The 21,287-nt window shown below is 40.6% G+C and overlaps 1 protein-coding gene across 6 annotated transcripts in view; it reads left to right on the top strand.

Moving 5' to 3' along the window:
* RBM33 (RNA binding motif protein 33) overlaps positions 1–21,287 on the top strand; it is a 153,733-nt gene that overhangs the window by 103,070 nt on the left and 29,376 nt on the right. For 4 of the 6 annotated variants that reach the window (XR_006289124.1, XM_037891081.2, XM_037891084.2 and 1 more), the window contains exons 16-17: positions 9,829–10,038; positions 14,850–15,038. Coding sequence is in view for 5 of the 6 variants with exons in the window: in XM_037891081.2 (XP_037747009.1) it covers positions 9,829–10,038; positions 14,850–15,038 (399 nt within the window). In the remaining variant the exon portion in view is untranslated. The remainder of the gene's footprint in view (positions 1–9,828; positions 10,039–14,849; positions 15,039–21,287) is intronic. The other 2 variants (XM_037891082.2, XM_043541560.1) reach the window with 1 other exon arrangement.

Raw genomic sequence — 21,287 nt, 5'->3', positions numbered from 1 at the left:
AAACATAATGCTAGAAGCTTGGGGCAGAACATTGCAACAGTTTAGTGAACAGATTTGTGTAGCCATAGCAGAGTGGTACGCACTGGGTTCCTGTTTTGGATTGGTTAAGAAATTGTCAGTCTGCACAGATTTGTTCATCTAAGCAACTCTAAGGCTGTAAGACCCATTTGGCTGAAGAGGACTACATTAATGCAAACTAGGAAACTTTTAGTTCAAGCCCACAGCATCCCCGCTGGGGAATTACAGTGCAGCACTTTAGTGCACACTGCTATTCATACCGTTCATTGTCCAAACTATGGAGCAATGTAGACAAAGCTCAGAATGACTTTACCTTGAGGTGAGACATTTTCTGAGTTTCCTTCAGAGAGACTACTCTTAAATTTACAAGCATTGACTTTTCTTCCAAGGTTCTAGGTAGTCCTACTTATGGATCAATACCTCAATCTATTGAAGAACCTACCAGGGTTATTGCTTGTGGGTATAAAGTGGGGGGCACTTTCCTCCAGGAAAGTGGGGGCACAGTCAACAGTTTCTAGAAATGAGCATCCTGTAAGTTTTACTGTTCTTTAGTTAAAAGGAAAAACAGTTCAGAACATAGCAGCTTATTTCCTCAGCAGCACAGTCCAACAAAAGCACATCATCCCAGTAATCTCTCTTCACTGGCTTTCTGTTGAATGCTGGTTCAAGTTTAAGATTTTGGTTTTCATGTTGAAAGTCCTATGTTACAATAGCCTCAATTATCAATGGGACTATTTCATTCTGTAAAGTAATGACCACAGTGACATTTCCACTAGTGTAGTGTCAAGATTGCAAGGAGGAGGCAGAGTTGTTTTTCCTAACAGAAGAGATCAGAATGATGCATCTGGGTATGTTCAGAACCTATTTTGACCTATCCACTTATAAGCACACCAAAATCATGTTTTGAAACAAAACAAGCATCTTATAGAATGGGGGAAAGTGAAAGGTTAATCTTGTGCTCACTTCAATGGCCTAAGAACATAAACAGCCATACTGGGCCAGACCAGTGGTCCGTCTAGCCCAGTATTCTGTCTTCTGACAAGAAGAAAAGGAGTACTTGTGGCACCTTAGAGACTAACCAATTTATTTGAGCATGAGCTTTCGTGAGCTACAGCTCACTTCATCGGATGCTGTAGCTCACGAAAGCTCATGCTCAAATAAATTGGTTAGTCTCTAAGGTGCCACAAGTACTCCTTTTCTTTTTGCGAATACAGACTAACACGGCTGTTACTCTGAAACCTGTCTTCTGACAGTGGCCGGCACCTGGTGCTTCAGAGGGAATGAACAGAACCAGACAATTATGATTGATCCCTCCCCTGTTGTCTAGTCCCAGCTTCTGGCAGTTGGAGGTTTAGGGATATTCAGAGCAAAGGGTTGTGTCTTTGGCCATCTTGCGTTCATAGGGTTGTGTCCTTGATCTATTCTCCATGAACGTATCTAATTTTTTTTGAACCCAGTTATAATTTTGGCCTTCACAGCAGCCCTTGGCAATGAGTTCCACAGGTTGACTGTTCACTGTGGGAAGAAGTACTTCCTTTTGTTTTGTTTTAAACCTGCTGAATATTAATTTGGGTGCTCAGATATCTCAGTGATGTGTGCTTTAAGAATCAAGATAAAAAAGCTGACTGACTTAGAGGGAGAGAGAACTACTTATAGAGGTTTTCCAGTACAAATGCCTGACATGGAGATTTTCTTGGAAAGACTTACTGCACATTCTCCAGTGACCAACTTCTGTGGTCTGGTAGCCCCTAGCATTTTGAATGGATGTTCTACCCTCAAAACAAGAATTTTTCTTGACAAACCCCTTGTCTCCAACCAAAAACATGTCCCAATAGCAGATATGCATACTACACACCATGTATTCTATGAAATATGTATTACGGGGCTTTCTTTACCTCTGCTAAAATAGTAATATGCCCAGTGTACTTGCTCTGAAGTGATCTTTTTCTATTGCTTAAAACAGTGCATTGTTTTTGGTGGAAGGAGGTAGGTTTTAAAATAGAGGCACTGTAACTCAGTGAACGTTACGTACATAGCACGTTTCAAACTTAGTTGATTTTACTGGATCTTTGCAGTTATATTTACATTTTATTGGGGAATTTCCCATACAACGCTCAATAACTCAGAGGTTGATTCTACCCTAGTAAAGTAAGTAGCGATAAGTCACCATTTGTGCAGTTACTGCAGTCATGGTAATGGCTAAAGCTGTAGCGTAGATAAGGCTTGTACCCTTTTACCGCTGTTGTCTAACCCTGTCTATGCTACAGCCTCTGCAGTTATGAACAACAACATACACTTTCAGGCAGAGGCCAAGCAAGGAAATTTTCAGCCCACTTTTGAAGGAGGCATCCAGGGTATTCAATACATCATTGCTCACTGAATGCCCTTCTGTAGTTTGACTGAAACGTGCCTCCTTTTGTACTGAGCTGGAAAGGGAATACAGTTATGCTGGGAATAGAAATAGAAATTTTTTTCTGGTATTATCTCTTTGTGTATATTTGTTCTGAGTAAGCTTGCTTCATGATCAAAATTTTAGGAATCATGAAGGAGAAAATATACATTTCCTCAAACATCCACTTTAACGCTCTGATAAGAGTTAGAAAAGGTCAGTTCCTTCAGTATAAATGGAGACTGCTTGACTGGTCATCCAGTTATTTGATTTGAGTCATACTAACCTTGTGTCCGCCAGGCATATACTTTTCTTTTTGTGTATGAGAGTAAATAGTTGGAATTTAGATAGTTAATTTCTGTCTTAGATTGCTCATCAGACCTGAATTTCTCTTTTAAATAGAGATGGCTATGATCCAATATGGGTGGAGGGAGCAAAGTGGGAATTGTATTCAGTAAATGTATTGTTGCTGTTCTTTCATTTAAAAAGTAATGACCAGCATCAGGCATGTCCCAGTCAGGGAGAACACTGAATTTAAGTCTGAAGACCTGTGGTTTTCTGCCACTGACTTGTGTGATATTTGGTAATTATGCCTTGTGCCTTAGTTTAGCAATCTTTAGAATGGGAAAAATATTTACCATCTTTGAAGTATTTTCAGTATCTATAGATAAAAAGTGGTACATAAGAGATTCTTTTTGTCTGACACCTATTGTTCTGCTAATACGGTTGATAAATGTCCTGGACTATTGATTAGCTGTTTTCCTTACATTTTAGAGTAGATATCAGTGGTTTTGCTTTATTTTTACAGTGTCTATTTTTGTGTATCACACTGCTGTGTTAGTATCACAGTCTGCTGTTTGGACTTTAGTCTTTTTGACGATAACCAATTGTTGTATCAGTTTAAAATCTATTTACACGCAGAGACCAATATACTGTAGATATATGATAAAATATAGTGACTATCTTCTGTCATTGAAGGAGGATGACTTTAGTGATCTCTCAGGTATTTTCTCTCTCAACTGCTGTGATCTATAAAGTGACTAGTTTCTGGAAATACTGACTTTTAAACTGCATATAGAGTATTTCTTTTTTTCTCCCAAGGAAAATCAATTACAAAGGCCATTTGGGGCTCTGAGGTTTTCGGGGTAAGATTTAAAACTTCATCTTTTGCCACATGCTCTGTTTGAATTATCGTGTATGTTAAACAAATAGGCCCACAGAATGAGGTGAGCATATTAGAACCTCTTTTTGTTGTTGTTGCCTCTGTTTTGATGCATGTGATACTTAAAGTAAATAAACTTAGGTTGATTTGTGAAGTGCTTTTGCAGCATGCACATCCATTTACTGTTGGGTGATTTTTGAATTGGCTTTTTAAAGATTACATGGATAGACACAGCATTGTAGTAGTTAATAGAAACCTGTGCAGTGAGGTCTATGGGCTGCAAGATCAGTAACAGTGACAGTGAAGTATGGCCTTATCGAAAGGAGAATGCATAAGAGGCTGCCCTGGGACACTACACCACTGTCCTTCTGTGTATCCTGACAATGTTATCTGTCCTCTCAGTACGGAGTATCAAGTGTCTGTCATGAGTATAGAAATTAATTTAATGTCACCTGAAGACATGCAATTAATCTTTTAGAGGTTTTCATAATACCTTTACAGAAAGAGTTGCCAGTTTGGCGGATTTGGATTTTGGGGTTTAGCAGAAGATAAGGAAAATTAATTTTTCATCAGGGTTAATACAAGCTAGCAGGGCCACAAAGGCTGAGAAAAATGGCTGGGGAATTTGTCAAGTGTTGTCACTCTAGAATAATGCTGCTTAACGTCTGATAGGTGTAATCAAGAGTTGAGATTTCTATAGAGAGGGATTAATCAATTTGCTCACTACAGAATGCAAGTTGGTGATATCACTCCTTCATGGGGTTTAAGAATGAAAATAAGATTTGATCTGTCAAATTGCAAGAAGCGCTGACAGTATCAATGGGCATTTTTATCAGTACATTTTTAAAGCATTTGTTATAAATAAATTTGTCCTGCTAATGTTGGTGGCAAACAAACTTCATCTGTATTGTAAAACTGTCATAACATCCCTGATAGAGTACAATGCCTTAGCTTACTAAATTCAGGCACCCCTCTTTAAAAAAAACAACACAAATTCCCTTTATAGAACTCATATGTTTATATTCAGTTAAGACAGGATGACTTCTAAATTTCTGAAGATGCAAAGAATTGATTAAATAAACAACTGAAATATCATATAGTGACCATTTTGAAATATGGTCACTATATCTGACACATCTGTTTTAAAATCACTGTCATGCATGACTGAAACGATTCCTGTTCATTGCACTGTTTTAGAATACTTTACAAATATGTTCTTTAGCATTAGAAGTTTGAAAAAATACTCATAATATCGACCAAATCCACTTGCTCGTTCCTTTTGAATTTTCATTTTTAAATTATATTCAGCATTTAGAACTATTAAGTTTTTTATGTCAGGTGACTTTTAAGAGCAGATTTTATTTGGCAAATAACCAGTTTCACTTATGTTCCAAAGACTTGCAGGTGAACAGATAGAACTCTTGCTACACATAGCAGCTTTTGTCATGACTGCCGTTTAAACCCAGTTTTTCAGGGTTTTGACCAGAAATGTTCACGCCTGACTGTAAGTTAGCAATTGGAGAACAAGCCTTGGATAAAACTTGATAATTCAAATTGTGAAGGAGAAAAATGGTTTGTGCTTTAGAGTTTACGGGGCAGCCAGTATCTCAAGAAAATATTTTTTAATTATTGGTATTTAGACGAAGGATGAAATTCTCCCCTGGGCAGAAGCCGTTCACCACTTAAATCATCCAAATTAGGTCCTCAGTAGAGGTTTTAAGAGGAGTTGTAGTATAGGATTTAAATGGATTTGTGGTCCACTGCCATGTGTTCACTGTGTGAATAGGGGTAAATTTCACCTGAAGTGTCAAAACTTTGTGCATCAAATTGTCTGATAGAGTAAATGAACAATAGACATCTCTTTGTAAGATCTGGTATTAAAATACATATCCCAAAAGTCAAGTGTTTTTCTGAACTTTTTAAAATCAAAATAGATTTTGAGGACAAAAGTTAAAATGATGGGTGGGCCTGTAGCCCCTTTCTTTTACCCTGGGTGTTACAAGGTTTTAATAAATCAAAAATAGGCTGGAGAAAAGGGTTAAAAAAATGGAAAATTTGTAAGAAGTTGTCAAATTTTTATTTTTGTTTACAAGAAAAATCAGCAAGAATTAAGAAACTTAACAGTTATACTAGGACACGCTAGAGACACTACTATCTCAGCCTTACCCTTCTACAAGCTGTGGGCCTGATTCTTCAACAGCCCAACCACCTGCTCTGGCCCAGACATTACAGAATCTAGCATTAAGTAGGATTCAACACCACCATCTTCTACCTACCATGAACCAGAGAACCTTTCCCAATGTTAATATGCCGATTAGAAGCTTCACTTCTGAATGTATTGTTTGCCCTTGGGATCCCACCTTCATGTTTCCCTGGAAGGAGAATTGGGAGCCAGCACATGTATTATGTTTTACATTTTCCTTTGTAGGTGGTATGCAAAAATTTTTGAAGTTGATGCCATATCCCTATCAGGGATAAGTGATCTGTTAGTTATTTTTGTAGCATGAAGTCCAAATGTTCTGACTCTGAAGTATGTGTAGTTGATGTATCGGCATTACTGGCTTAGTTTTTCAGACTTAGAACTTCTAGAAGCTGACATTGATTGTGTCCAATGTAAGGAATTGGACTTAGAGCATGATGTGGATAATGATTCTAATATTTGAACTGTGAAATAAACATATTAACACATACACTTTGTTCATTTTCACCTTGAGGTACCTTTTTTGGCTTGGATAATGTCTCTTTGATCAGCTATGTCGGTAACAAACTGAAATGAATAGTACTAAGACACGTTCATTTTACAAGCCTTTCCTTGCTTCCTCCTGGGCAAGTGCTGACCTGAGAGCAATATTTGCTCTTGAACTCCTCAAAGAAAGACATTGATACCATGTTAAGTTAAAATCTTGAATAGTTATGCAGAGAAAAAAGAAAGAACTTGTTGCTTGCTTGCAATGAACTGGGTGTGGCACTGTTGGCCCTTTAGCTTCCAAATAGTTTTAATGCACAAACAAGTCTCTTTCAAGAGCTGCTGCTGTAGATCCCCCTCAGCACATGCATGGTACTCCTGCACTGTGAGTTCCAAGCCATCTAGAAAAGCAATAACTATTTGGCTGCATAAGGGACCTGTGGAAATTCTAAATGTTTAGAACAAGGCTATAAAAACAGATTTTGGATCCAGCTGCCCTTCTTTCTCCTTTGCCAGGGTCAGTTGTGGTATCACTTCTCTTCCTTTTGCTTTCACATGTATTTGAGTTAGTGCACCTTCTTCATTTCTTTTTATAACTTTTCATTTTTCTCTAAATAGTTTTAAGCTTAGTAAAATTTTTAGATAATTCCCCATTGTTTGGTCTTTAGCGATTAGAATTCTGCAAGATTGTGAAGCCGTGTTGCTGCATTAGGTTGACTCCATGCCATTAAAGATTTTGTATTGCTTGGATTCATCTTTCAGTCTGGTCAGTTTCATTGTGTGATATGTGGGCCCAGTAGTTAAGCATTGGTCTTTCCTGGGTCTTTCAAACAGGCCTAGTTGAAGAGGTGTATGTTGTCTGATTCTAAAATATCCATGATGCATCAGCATGCCAGATACTGCCTCTTGTATCTCTGGATTCCTCACACTCTGGCGTAGTGTTTTCTATATATAGGGTTCATCTCGTGGACTTGTAAGAAAAGAAAGCATCGTTCAAGTCTTTCTCCCTCTTCTTTCCACCCCTTCCCCCTTCCCTCTCCCCCCCCCCCCCACCCCAGCAGGCGCTTAACCATCAGATCAGGCTTTATCAGACCTGATTCTTGCATCTGAAGCCATCTTAGGATCCTAGTTCCTCACTCCTGTGTTGTTGCAGACATCGTAATTTTCTAGCTGCCATAATGTTTAATTCAAAATCTTCAAGATATCCAAAATATTTTGGTTTTTTTGCTTAAAAAAATTTTCACCTTTGATAATCTGAAGTATTTGCTTCAATTTTTTGCCCGTATCAGAGTGTATTTGTCAGGCATTTCAGCAAACATACAAGAGGAGTTTGAAAAGAGAACCTGCCTCATCTTGAATGTTTCCTTCTGGTATAAAATCCGTAAGAAGAGTGAGCCAGTTATCGGTTTCAGTTAATTATTTTCCTTTTAGAGTATCCCTTGAGATGAAATCCTCAATCATGATTTTATCAAAAAGTTACTGACTTTCAGACTATATAGATCTGTTGTTCTTCCCAAAACCTTGTATGTTGTCTGTCCTGATCAGTAAGAAGCTGGCACGTTAGGATGAAACTCTTCTGTTAATTCCCCAAGTTATTCATAGATTTTGGTGACAAGTCAAAAGGAGGAGCAAAGGGAACTGTGAGAACAAATGCTTTCAAAATGGAGTAGATTTTGTATTTACGCGCATTCTAGTTTAAAGACTCAGTTCATTCTACTAAATTGGACAATTTAGGGCAATTAACGTGATGGTTTTTTTTCACAGAAATTTGTGAAGCCAGTTTGTGTATGTGTATACATTTGTGCATCATGATATCCTGGTTGGTACTTCATTGCAGTGATTGTTTTGGGTGAGTTAGGCTGTTCTCCTTTAATCATCTGACCTCCTCCAGGGGTTGGGCGCTAATCTCCCAGAATGGGAATCTACAAGGGTAATTCCGAACAGAGAGAGACTGTCTTCCAGTAACTGCTGTTCAAGTCTTAATACCTCTGCTCATCCACCCTCTCCACCCTCTTTCCCCTTTTCTTTGAGACCTTCTGTAGATTCTTCAAATTAGTGAAAGAAACTGAGTAGTTGATGCTGCGAGGCCCTTGGTTTTCTAGAATATTCCGATCCGTGGAGGGGTGCTTATGCAGCCATGACAGGCATTGCATTTCTCAGTGGTTCTGAGTTAACAGTTCTGTGGGAATGGGTATTCTAAGTGTGGGTCTGCAGAGGCAATATATACTCAAGCATAGTTACTGGTGAGTAGCCGTTTCTCTACTATTCTGTAACAAGAAAAGGAGTACTTGTGGCACCTTAGAGACTAACCAATTTATTTGAGCATAAGCTTTCGTGAGCTACAGCTCACTTCATCAGATGCATCCAATGAAGTGAGCTGTAGCTCACGAAAGCTTATGCTCAAATAAATTGGTTAGTCTCTAAGGTGCCACAAGTACTCCTTTTCTTTTTGAGAATACAGACTAACACGGCTGTTACTCTGTATTCTGTAACAGTAACAGATACTGAGTGTTTTGACGGGAGTCCCTTTAAGCTGTTTATGTGCTGCATAGCATTGCAAGCTAGATCCTCCATTTGAAACACTTTATAATTGTGAGGCTGCCTAGTGCCTTCTCATTTGCCATAGTAGACCAATTATGTTGCCTCTTGCTGAATGTAATCTTCAGAAAACTGTGTATGGTGACTGTAAACTTGGCCGTATTTGATCTGGGAAAGGTGGACACGTATCCATGTGAGAGAACCACCGGTTCCTTGGGTAGAAGTAGCTGAGTCGCTGCACACTTCTACTCTTTTCTTCAAGGCTCCTCTCTTCTACCCCTCCTCTCATCCCAAGCTTGAATTACAAAGACAGCTTGTTTTGGGAAGACTGTAGTACTTCCACATACGACTTCAGAGGTTGGGACAGGGACAAGGTTTGTCAACTCTGTTTTTATTCCTTTTTTTAAGGAGAAAAAATAAAAACACTTGGAGGAGAAAACTACTCTAATATTGGTCATTGTTAGAGGAGAGGAGACTACTTAGAAGCTTATTTTAGCTATTAATAGGCAGCATAAAGATGCACTTAATAAAAATCACCAGCCTTTAGTCTTGGAAGGTTTGCTTGGTTTGAAAGATGTGTAAAGGTTCAGACTGGTTCCTGCTTCGTTCAGGCTGTTTTGCCCTTCTCTAGTCTAGAATATACGTCTCTTAAAAAAAATGTAGTTTAGTGGAATGTAAATATAACGTAATTCCTGAAAAGCTGGAATTGTGAAGAATGAATAGGTGGGTCCTTGTATAAATAATAGGACATTTTCACGGTCTAGTGAAAGGAAACAATTTAAAAACACAGTGAATTTAATGTAGTATTTTGTACTTCTTTGCATTATGGATTTTTTAACTAAGTATAGTTCCTAGCTGAGGTGTGTACCATACACCCTTCTCTTGTAGACACTAGTTTGATTTTAATATGCAAGTCTGTGTTCTTCTAATCCTCTGTGCGCTAACAAAGTTCTTCTCCACAGCAAGTCTCAGAGGAAGTGAATGTTTGCATTGAGTAGATAGGTACTGAACAGCATGTTCTGGTTTTGATTTCAGCAGGAGGGGGAGAATGTTGGCTTTGTGCACCCAGAAGGCCAGCCCCAACGCCTCCAACAACCTCCAGAAATGAGACAGCAGCCAGTGCGGAAGGTCACGTTGACAAAGGGACCACTCCAGCAGCAGCAGCAACAGCAGCAGCAGGCTCAGATACATTCAACAGTTCCACAAGGAGTCAAAAATATCCAGGGGATTTATCCAGCTAAAAAGGTGATTTTTAGATGCATTGTTGCTGCTTGGAGCTGTATTATCTGCTGAATGTGTTGCCATATTAATGTTAGCATTGTTTAAAAAATAACCAGAATCCTTACCAGCATTAAAGAAATTTAAACTGTAACTGCCCAGGTAAAATTATTAATGGAGGGCTGGATGACTCAGGAAATTGAGAAGGGGATATAAAGCTTTTAACCTACAGGATACTTGTTTCAATCCAGCCCAGGTTGGTAGTGCCTGAAAGTTGTTCCCGTCTCATTGTGGTTCTGTGGCCTGCGTAAATTCTGTTAGGTTATGTCAGTCCAGTATTCCAGTGGAGGAATGTCCACTACTCGAAAATCATTATCACAGCTGACTGTCTAGCATGCTTTTTGGCATTATGAGTAGAGATGTCAAAGACTGAATGAATATGGAGACTGAACTATTCTCTCCTACCAGAAGTGGTCCCAAGTTATGCTACGTATTCTGTGTCTATGTCTGGTAGAGAAAGGATTAGCACTGTCAGGGTGGGTATTTTCCACTAGGATTATAGATATAAATTAAGTTTTTATAACTGTTTTCTCTATTAAAAATTATTAAGCATGTTTTGTTGCTTACTGTCTGGGTAAAACTAAGTAAAGTAAACCTCTACTTGTAAAGTCCTACTCAAAACCTGTCTGTAGTAAATCCTGGAACACTAGTAAAGTATGAGATAGTGGCTGTAATTTTTCCAAAGTACCTCTGGCATCTTATTGCTTTCTGTTCATGTGTTAGGTTATATTAGATGGTACTGATATACCGTATAACCCTTTGTCACAACATTCTCCCTTAAGTACAGAATAAGTATTTGGACCTCCTCTAATGTAAACATTTTGTAAATGGAGAATACTGGGACAAGGAACCTCTGTGGGGAGGTCAGTAAAATAGTACTTTTGTGAGGTATAGATTTCTTGGTGGACCCTGCAGCCTCCTTATTTTTCTTCCATGCTATGGCTTTTCTATTTTGGAGTCAAAGAAGTAACATCCCTCTAGTTCTGAATATTCTATAGTTGGTTCGGGTTTGTGTAAGTTTTAAGCAAAAAAACAAAACAAAAAAAAGTCAGCTATTGGTACACTTTTGAAAGGAGCTCAGCACCTCTTGTATAACAATGGCACTATGGAGTAGGCCATTAAAATTGACCTCCAAAGCAAACACAGAAATTCAGTTCAGAACTCATTTGCTTACTTTCCCACTAACAAGGCTCTCAGAGGCACTCAGCACATAATTTAAAAACGATCAAAACTTATTTAATCCCTATTTGTGTGATCTCCTTGGTACTGTCATCTTCACTGAAGAGATCCCATAATTCAACGGTTCTCAACCTGAGTCGGGACCCCAAAGTGGGTCGCGATCCTGTTTTAATGGGGTCGCCAGGGCTGGCATTAGACTTGCTGGGGCCCGGGCCTGAAGCCAAAGTCTGAGCCCCACTGCCCAGGGCTGAAGCCAAAGCCCAAGGGCTTCAGCCATGGGCAATGGGGCTCAGGCTTCGGCTTCAGCTCTGAGCAGCTGGGCTCAGGATACAGCTCCCCACCCGGGGCTGAAGCCCTCAAGCTTCGGCTTTGGCCCTCACCCCACAATGGTGGGGCAGTGAGGCTCAGGTTTCAGTCCTTCTTCCTGAGGTCATGTATTAATTTTTATTGTCAGAGGGGGGGTCACAGTGTAATGAAGTTTGAGAAACCCTGCCATAATACATGAGTCTATGATATCGCAGGTACCAGAAATTTCCTTGCAGTCTGTGGTATTTGTAAGATCACTGAGTGATGCATTCTGTTGTGAATCTGAAGTGCCAAGAGAATTTTAGAGGGAATATATATTTAATTTTTTTTAATTAGTTGAATAACGTCTGTGCTTGTCCCCTACCTTCTGGGGAATGATGGCATTCACCACATGAAATTAAGTTAAAGCAAAACAAATGTGTACTTGCCGTTCACCTAAGTGGAGCCAAACATTGCACTGCCTACTGTTCTGGAGCCTTCTGCCTTTGCTGCAGAGCATTTCCTGTTCTTTAGGGTGAATTATATTGAATATCCTTGAGTTCCTGTAAATTTCAGAAGGAGCAGCACTTGGAAGACATTTCTCCTGAGAATAGGAGTTATTTCATAGAATCATAGAACTGGAAGGGACCTCGAGAGGTCATCTAGTCCAGTCCCCTGCACTCAAGGCAGGACTAAGTAGTATCTAGACCAGTGGTTCTTACACACACCCCCTGGGGATGCGAGATGCCCTTTCTGGGGGTGCGAGACATGCCAGATTTTTTTAGAAGGTAAATCATCGAAAACACAAATTAAGCACAGGCACATAAGTACAACTACTTTGTTTCATCAAACCTATGTTTTTTAACGATTACTGTAGTATACAAACAAAAAATATATCTAGGTTTAAAGAATTGGCCTACTTCAACGATTTTTGATAAGGGATGCGAGAACATATTTTAGAACCAAAGGGGTGCAGGCTGCAGTAAAGGTTAAGAACCACTGATCTAGAACATCCCTGACAGGTGTTTTTCCAACTTGTACTTAAAAATCCCCAGTGCTAGAGATTCCACAACCTCCCTAGGCAATTTATTCCAGTGTTTAACCACTCTGACAGTTAGGAAGTTTTTCCTAATGTCCAATTTAAACCCATTGCTGCTTGTCCTATCCAGAGGTTAAGAACAATTTTTCTCCCTCTTCCTTGTAACAACCTTTTATGTACTTGAAAACTGTTATGTCCCCTCTAAGTCTTTTCTTCTCCAGACTAAACAAACCCAATTTTTTCAATCTTCCCTCATAGCTCATGTTTTCTAGACCTTTAATCATTTTTGTTGCTCTTCTGTGGACTTTCTCCAATTTGTCCACATCTTTCCTGAAATGTGGCGCCCAGACTGGACCCAAAACTCCAGCTGAGGCCTAATCAGCATGGAGTAAAACAGAAGAATTACTTCTCGTGTCTTACAATACTCCTGCTAATACATTCCAGAATGATTGCTTTTTTTGGAACAGCGTTACACTGTTGACTCATAGTTAGCTTCCTCAAAAGCTTTTAGTCTTCAGATGTTAATTATATTTCGCAGAGACAACTGAAGAATCAAGCTCAAGAACTGGTGTAATGCTGCTAGACGGTACCTTCTCTGCTGTTTCATCTTGTCCTGCCAGCCAGGGTTAATATTAGGATATTTAATTTTAGTAGTTATAAGTATGTTTCTGACGGTGACTCAAGACCACATGCACTGTGCATCAAATTAGATATGATTTCTACAGCAAGAACCCCAGAATAATGCACCCTTCCCTGTTCCCTATAGCTTTCACCCCTTCGTCCGGTCCAGTGCAATCAGTAGTGTTTTTATTCCTTTGATATTCAGTTTTTGTGCTGTCCCCAATTTAAACAGTGATTGATAGTATCTACCCCAATCTGACAATAATACCACTGGATCCCATCACAACATCTGCACTACATCCAACGATAATGCGAAGAACATTGTCTTGAAGTTTCTCCTAAAATAATCAGCAGTCAAATAGTTAACATGTTTACATTTTAGGGAGGTTCCTCATTAATTTTCTACGTTATCTCCCCAGTGAGATGACCTGAACCAGTTCACATGTCTCATAGCTAATATTTCAAACTGTCTGCAAAATCAGGGAGATTTTAAGGCTTTGATTACATCTGGCTTACATTTTGAAAATTGTCTTTGCAATGATAAGAGTCTAGAGTCCTATTTTTTATTTTATTCTGTTTATTATAATGGAAGCTTAGATTCTGAAACAGAATTCTGCAGCAAATATTAAGAAGACATCTATGCAGCTGCAAAAGTGCATTATGCATGAGGTACTGCATTAAATCTTAGTCAATATTGCTATCAATACTATAAGATACCTATGAGAGCCAGCTTTCAGGGCCAGGGGCTCTCCAATAATGTGTTGGTTTTATAAATGTGTGAAAGCTAGTCTCCTCTTTTCTCTAAAAATTGCTTGCTGTTTTCATTATGGAGGTGACATTGATAAACCAGTTACTAGGGTTAAAAGCTTGATGGTGACTTTCCCTAAGAGTCATAGGTTGTCTTCCCACCTCATTTGCTTCCAAAAAGCTGCTCAGGGCTAGCCTATGGGGTCAGTGAATTCTGGGTACCTGGAAACTCTTGTTTGGGAAGGGGAGTTAATCAATTTGTGGCTGAGATTGGCAGCAGCTTGAGTGACTCAAGCCCTACAAATCAGACTGCGCCTTTTCCTCAAGTTCTTTCCAGTTCCTGGCTATAGATTAGCCATACTGATCAGCCAGTGTGGACTCTCCTCAAAAAAAGAGGGACAGTTCAGGGTAATAGGTAGCATGGTCTATTGAGCAACATTCTGTAGCAGTGGAGACCGGGGAGGGTCTGCATCCCCGTCCCATATGTATATGTATATAGTGAATTTAGTTTGAGATCTGAGGAGGGAAGGGGGCAAAAAGTTGTTTGCTGACCCATCCCAAAATGTTAGACCTGATCACATGCATGTGTGCAATCATTGTGAAGAGGAATAGACTATATAGTTTTTGGAATTAAGGTGCTCAATTGCTTTGTAAACCCACCTCAAAATGCAAAGGCAGGCTTTGTACCTATTATAACTTCTTGTAATTTGGGGAGATATTTGGATAAGAAGCAGATAAATGTTAACATATGACCTTTTAAATTAGCAAACAGTGACATGCTGCTTTTTATCGACATGTACTTTAATCAAGTCTTTAAATAAATTGCTAACTTCGTGCTTCTGTTAAGATTTTTGACAGATAATATGAACTAAGGAAATCAAAATACTGTTACTTTTGTTGTTGGCAGGTTATTATGCATGGGAGAGGCAGAGGAGTAGGAGGCCAGATGGGCCGAGGACGCTTGATGCCAAATAAACAGAACCTGCGAGTGGTGGAGTGCAAACCTCAGCCCTGTGTTGTGTCAGTTGAAGGGCTTTCTTCATCAACTACTGATGTCCAACTGAAAAACCTGCTGATGTCAGTAGGACCCATTCAGGTAGGTCAGGCTTCGTTTATAATTTTGTGCCAGAAGTCTTTCATTCTAGAAAGCTCAATTAATTCTCTGACACTAAATACGGTATTTTTATTGGCAATTACTTATATTTGAAGGCACCTTTTCCCACTCTTTGAATAAAATGCCACAAACATAAGCATATAATGAAGCGTTGTCATCATGTCCAAGAAAGCGTGTTTAGTTATTCATTATCCTTGTTTTTTATTGTTGGTTTACACATTCACAACATTCAATAACTATTGTTAGTATAAATTAGTGAGGCTCTTCTGTGACATTTAGCTCTGATTCTTTAGAATCACTAATTAAAAAAAAATCACTTGACAGTATCTTTTTAAACTGAATGATTTTTAAACCGTCAATTTTCAGTAGTATATTCTGATATCATAGCCAGACTTTAAAAAAATCTTTTTTTGAAGGATTTATTGAGATTTTTTACTGTGTGTTATTTAGAAGTCCTTTTGAGAAGCGATTTGTGAACAAGCCCAAGAACCATACCCAATATGACCTAGCCTAACTCTTGTGCCTATTTCTGTGCATGCACTGACTGCTAGTGCATGCGACTTACCAGCTAAATAGTGACGATGACTTTAAACGAAAGGGGAGATTTTCAAAATGCCTAATGAATTTAGAAGCAGAAGTCCAATTGACTTTCACTGAGGAATAACTTTGAAAATATCCACCAAAGTGCTGTGAAATACACAAAGCAAACAACAAAAAATGATTCTTTCCCCCTTCTAATCTTTCAGTTTTAGTAATTTCATGTGTTCCTTTTAACTCTAGGAACAGAATTTTCAGACAGAAATACAGTTGTCATATTGATGCTATTTCTTGGCTTTGAAACCTTTTGAGTTAGGTTATACTATATCATTGTGTATCCTGGAAAACAGATGTCATAAGGAGGTATGCCTCCATCTCTGTTTCCTTCTTTATTAAATGGGACCCTACTGATTTACCTATGTAGTTCTGAGAGACTTAACTTCCGTTTGTAAAAAGCTTTGATAAGTGCTATTGTATATGATTTATTATACTGTTTAAAGAAAACATTGTTAGATTTTTCTATATTTGTATACTCAGAACATTCACACACAATACTTTGTCTCTTCAACTCCTACAGTACTTTGTACAGAAATTATTTTCTAGAGTTTTTTTTAAGCCATTCGTTGTGCCTAAAATCCTGCACTACAAGGAAGTAAAAGCAAGGTGGCATTTGCACTATGAAATTGATCTGCTTCATTCATTTACTAAATGTAGGTGTGAGTCCAGCAATTTGTGTTCTAGGATGTGATGAAAAATCAGAAAAATTTGTGCTGCATTATCTGATTCTTTGTGCAAGCAGAGTTTCCCTGTAAAGGGTCAGTTTTGAAGCACATTTACTCAGTTTTTACTTGCTAACTCCTGTTTGAGAATATTAGTAGGAAATTAGCACAAACCTTGCTGTGGAAGTATTCAGGGTAAAGAAAACTTACTGTGAACGTGCTGGAAAACTTGTTCACCGCTTCCTATTTCATATCAAATACCACAATTGCTTGATTCCTAATGCAGTGTCACAGTACAGTCTTGCCAAGAAGGGCTCATCTACGGTATGGAATTTCTTACCATTTTTCAGATAATCAGATGATGTGGTACAAGTTTGTTTGCCCAGGCAAATCAAGAGCTTGCACCATTGGTAGAATGGATGCAGCTGCACCATTGCTGAAAAAAGAATATTTTTTAGTATAGATACACCTTCTAGTAAAGATTGAGCACTGCTATTACATCTGGAATCTAAAGGTTATAGTAGTTAATAAGAAACAGCCAGGTTAGCAATTAGTAGCAAAAGCACCCCTACATTTGAGTTTACACCAGGCGTCCCCAAAATGGTGCCCGCTGGGGCATTTTTGTGCGCCCGCAGGACACCCCGCCACCGAAATGCCGCTGAGAAGCGTTGCCGTTTCTCGGCGGCATTTCGGCGGCAACGCTTATTGCCGCTGCCGCTTCTCATCATCAGCATTTTGGCGGCGGGGTGTCTGCGCCCGCCACAGTCTTCTGGAAATAGCAATATGCTATTCCCACAAGAAAGCTTGGGGACCGCTGGATTACACCATTGCTGGAAAAAAGATCCCAGAAATTTCCGCGTGTAGATATGGTTGAGAGTCGTTAAAGGGCGGGGGGAAGGGAGTGGGAGGGTTGAAAGGCTGGGTATTGTACAGAAGCCTGTTGTACAGAACACCTGGTGCTTTTCCTCTTCAAAGTGCTGTTGTGATATTAACTAATCCCCACAACAACCAAGTGAAGTAAACAAGCAAGTATCATCTCTGTTTACTGATGGGGAAACTGAGGCCGGTAAGTTCCTAGGCTGCAAAGAAGGTTTGTGAGAGAGCTGGAATTGAAAAATGTGAGAGTTTAAATTGACCTTTTTCATAGTAATGACCCATGTTCATAGGTATGCTCCCTTGATTTTGAAAGTGAGGCTAGAAACCCCAGAGAGAATGAGTCTTCACTAAGTTTTCTTGTGATCTTGACTTAATATTTTTATTAGCATCTGTGCTCAGCGCTGTGCAAGACAGAGTTCTTGCACAGAGGAATTTGGAATTTGGAATTTAGATAACGTAGAAGGCGGGATGAGCTTGGGAGCACCAGAAGAGGGGATGTGTGTTTAAATATTTTCTCTCCTCTGTTTCCTTGCTTTCTTACTCATACTCTCCCTTCCTTAAAAATGTGAACGAAAAGGCATTTGACGCATGTTAATGGCTGTGGGTAACACAGACTTGGGCCATTAGGAGGGATCTGAATGAACAGAGCAAGGGGGCTCATCACACAGAGATTGGAGGTTTAAAAGACCTGAAGGACAGTGATGCTGGAGAGGAGCAACAGGAAGGTGATGCAGTACAAAACAAGGTCCTGGTGGATCAGGATTGTGCAAAGCTCTGAAGGCCAAGCTGAGAGGTTTAAACCTGATACGTTGTGCAAGAGAGATTCAGACAGGGGACTGACATGATCTGAATTAGCAGGTGTGTTTTGGACAGACTTTGGGAAGGTGGTCTGGGTTTCAGGGAGGAGGACGTTCCCGTAGTCCAGGCAGGGGATGGCCAGGTCATGGACAAGTATTTTAGCTGTCAGAGATAGGAAATATCCGATTATTATTTTTTTTAACATTGTGGAGGCTTGGTAACCGCATGGATGTGTCAAAGGGGAAAGTGGTGCCAGGGTAACCCAGAGGGGTGCGATCCATAGTGACAGGGAGGCTGGAGTTGTCCTCAGCAACAGAGAAAGGTGGAAGTGAGAGGATTTGGGGTGGAAAAGAAACTCAGCTCATTTTGGCTATGCCAAGATTTTACCGGCAACAGACTGTACCAGACAATAGGCCAGAAAAACATTTGGCTACATGGGAGACTGGTCAAGTGTGGTAAGCTAGATTTGTGAGCCCTCATCATAGGGATGATAGTTGGAACCATGTGAACAGATGAGGTCACCCAGGGATAAAGTGAAGAGGAAGAAGAGCGGGAACCAAAGACAGAGCCCTGAGGGACTCCAATAGAAAGAGGGAAAAGGAGAAGAAACTCCTAAAAGAACTGTTAGGTAGGAAGCAGACCAAGAGGGAGGGAGGGAGGGAGGGTGAAGAAGGTCAAGAGAGCACAGGTGGTGAAGAGAAGAAAATCACCTATACTGAAGGCTGCAGGAAAATCAGGGGTGAGATTAACGGAGTACTGGTCCTACAGCTCAGCCAAGAAAAGGTTGTTAGAAACCTTGGTAAGGGTATTTTCAGTGTAGTGAAGAGGGCTGAAGCTGGAGGACATACAGGAGAGACTGAGGGGAAGGAAAAGTCAAGGCAGAGGCTGTAACAACAAACTATTTAGATTGCTTAGTTGTGGAGAATAGAGAGGATAGTTAGGGTTTAGGTATTTCTGAAGGCAGTGGGATATGCAAAAGCTTTGACATAGACTTGCCTGTTTCAAAGTAGACACTTTCCCTAGTAAGTGAGGGACTTTTACCCATCAGTTTCTATAGAGCCTGTGGTGTAAGTTTGTTGGGGGAAAAAATAAAACCTTTGGCCCTTATAGGGGGGCAACAAAACCTACCAAATATATGTCAGATGTAAGCCAGTGTTCCCTTCTTCTGTCAGCAGGCAGCCCTGATAAGGGCTGTGGACTGCCTGAAGTCCAGGTTCTTTGCCCTAGAGCAGGGGTGGGCAAACTACAACCCAGGGGCCGCATCCGGCCCTTCAGACATTTTAATCCAGCCCGAGAGCAGGATCCAGGGCTTGCCCCGCTCCACGCGGCTCCTGGAAGCAGCATCATGTCCCCTCTCCAACTGCTACACGTAGGGATAGCCAAGGGGCTCCACACACTGCCCCCACCCCAATCACTGCCCCCACAGCTCCCATTGGCCCGGAACCTTGGCCAATGGGAGCTGCAGGGGCGGCACCTTTAGACGGGCAGCGTGCAGAGCTGCCTGGCCGCACCTCCGTATAAGCGCCAGAGGGGGGGCATGACACTGCTTCTGGGAGCTGCTTGAGGTAAGAGTCGCCCGGAGCCTGACAACCTCCCACACCCCAACCCCCTACCACAGCCCTGATCTCCCTCCTGCCCTCCAAACCCCTTGGTCCCAGCCCAGAGCACTCTTCTGCACCCCAAACCCTCATCCTCAACCCCGCCCCAGAGCCCGCACCCCCAGCCTGGAGCCCCTTCCCACACACTGAACTCCTCTTTTCTGCACCCACCACAGAGCGCGGACCCCCTACCGCTCCCCAATCCCCGATTTCGTGAGCATTCATGGCCCACCATACAATTTCCATACCCAGATGTGGCCCTCGGGCCAAAAAGTTTGCCCACCCCTGTCCTAGAGCAGAACTTGAACAGTCTTTCCTCTGGTATGAGGGAAGGAAATTCTTTTGACATCCCATTGACTCTACAGGAGCAGAGCCACTCCGTGACCACTAGTCCATCCTCAGTTCAGTGCTGGAATAGTCTCATGCTACTTGCACTTCCCACTACTTGTGGGAATTGACTCATGTATCCACATAAGAGTTGATCCACCTCCCCTCATTCCCAGCTGCGTTATTGCCCTGCTGCTGGGCTCCTGGCTTCACAGGGGCGCCCATGCCTTGCCTAAACTCCCAAAATCTTGCCTAACCCCCATATGACAAAACTACACTGGATCCACTACAGGAAAACCCTCTGCATCTATGGAAGTAGGGGGCCGGATTTGCCACTGAGAGAGGTATGCAGTTAGAACACTGGTGGCAAATAGAATCAGTCTGGCTGATAATTTGTTAGAGCTACTGGATAATTTGTTGCAGTCAGAATACTGTAGTGTGCTTTTACGTTCAAGCAAAGTATTGTCAGATTTGGTTGTTCTCAAACTTCGGAGGAAGCAGAGCAAGTCCACTGCCTTATCTCAGAGACCTGCTAGGTGTAAAAGGTTTGACTTTCTTTTACCCTGGGACTGCACATGAATTTTAGTATCAGGATACACCAACAGGCAGCTGGAAAATGAAATTGAAAAATGAATCTAGTTTCTGCTCCCTCTCAACATTGCTATCTTAGATTTTACATCAGGATGGTGATATTGTGAATAAGGGCAATAGGTCAGATCTGATAAGCTGGGAACAGTTGAACTTTGAGGTAGGAGGAGGTCAGGAAGGTGTATGCAGTTAGTGGAAAGGGAGATGCACCATCATTTTTCATCCAGACCTGGGAAGCGAGGGGAATTGTTTTCTTCCTTCACATGAATGTTTGAAATGCTTCCTCCACCCTGTCTCATCACTGGACTCCTCACTTTCCCTGTTCTTCTATAAAGCTGCTCTGTTCTTGGTCAGGGGTTTTCCACCTGTTCTATGATTCCAAGGATACTGAAAAATGTAATAAAATGCTTTAGGCTCCAGCATAATTATTGAATCAAATGCCCTGGTTTAAAAACAAAAAAAATCATAATTAAAATACAAAAACATGCTTTCGTTTTGAATATTGTCCACTGTCATCTTCATAAACGCCGTCAAGAGTGGAAAGAATCAATAAATCAGCTATTTGGCTGTTTTTAAATAACATGACATTAAACTAGGTCATAATCTGAGTGAGGGACTACAAGATGTGCATTGTTTTACATAATCACACTTTTTAAGTGTTTGAAGGTACAAAAGGCTCTCAGGAACTATGGTGTGTTTAAAGTACAGCCTCTGAGGCCTGGTGCCAAAGTATGTAATGACATTCAACACTGTTATCTCTATGTAGTATTGCTTACTGAAGTAGACTG

Source organism: Chelonia mydas, chromosome 2 (genome assembly GCF_015237465.2).
Source record: "Chelonia mydas isolate rCheMyd1 chromosome 2, rCheMyd1.pri.v2, whole genome shotgun sequence".
NCBI classification, from domain to species: domain Eukaryota; kingdom Metazoa; phylum Chordata; order Testudines; family Cheloniidae; genus Chelonia; species Chelonia mydas.
Note: the sequence above shows the minus strand (reverse complement) of the source record. Positions and strands in the feature narration are given on the sequence as shown.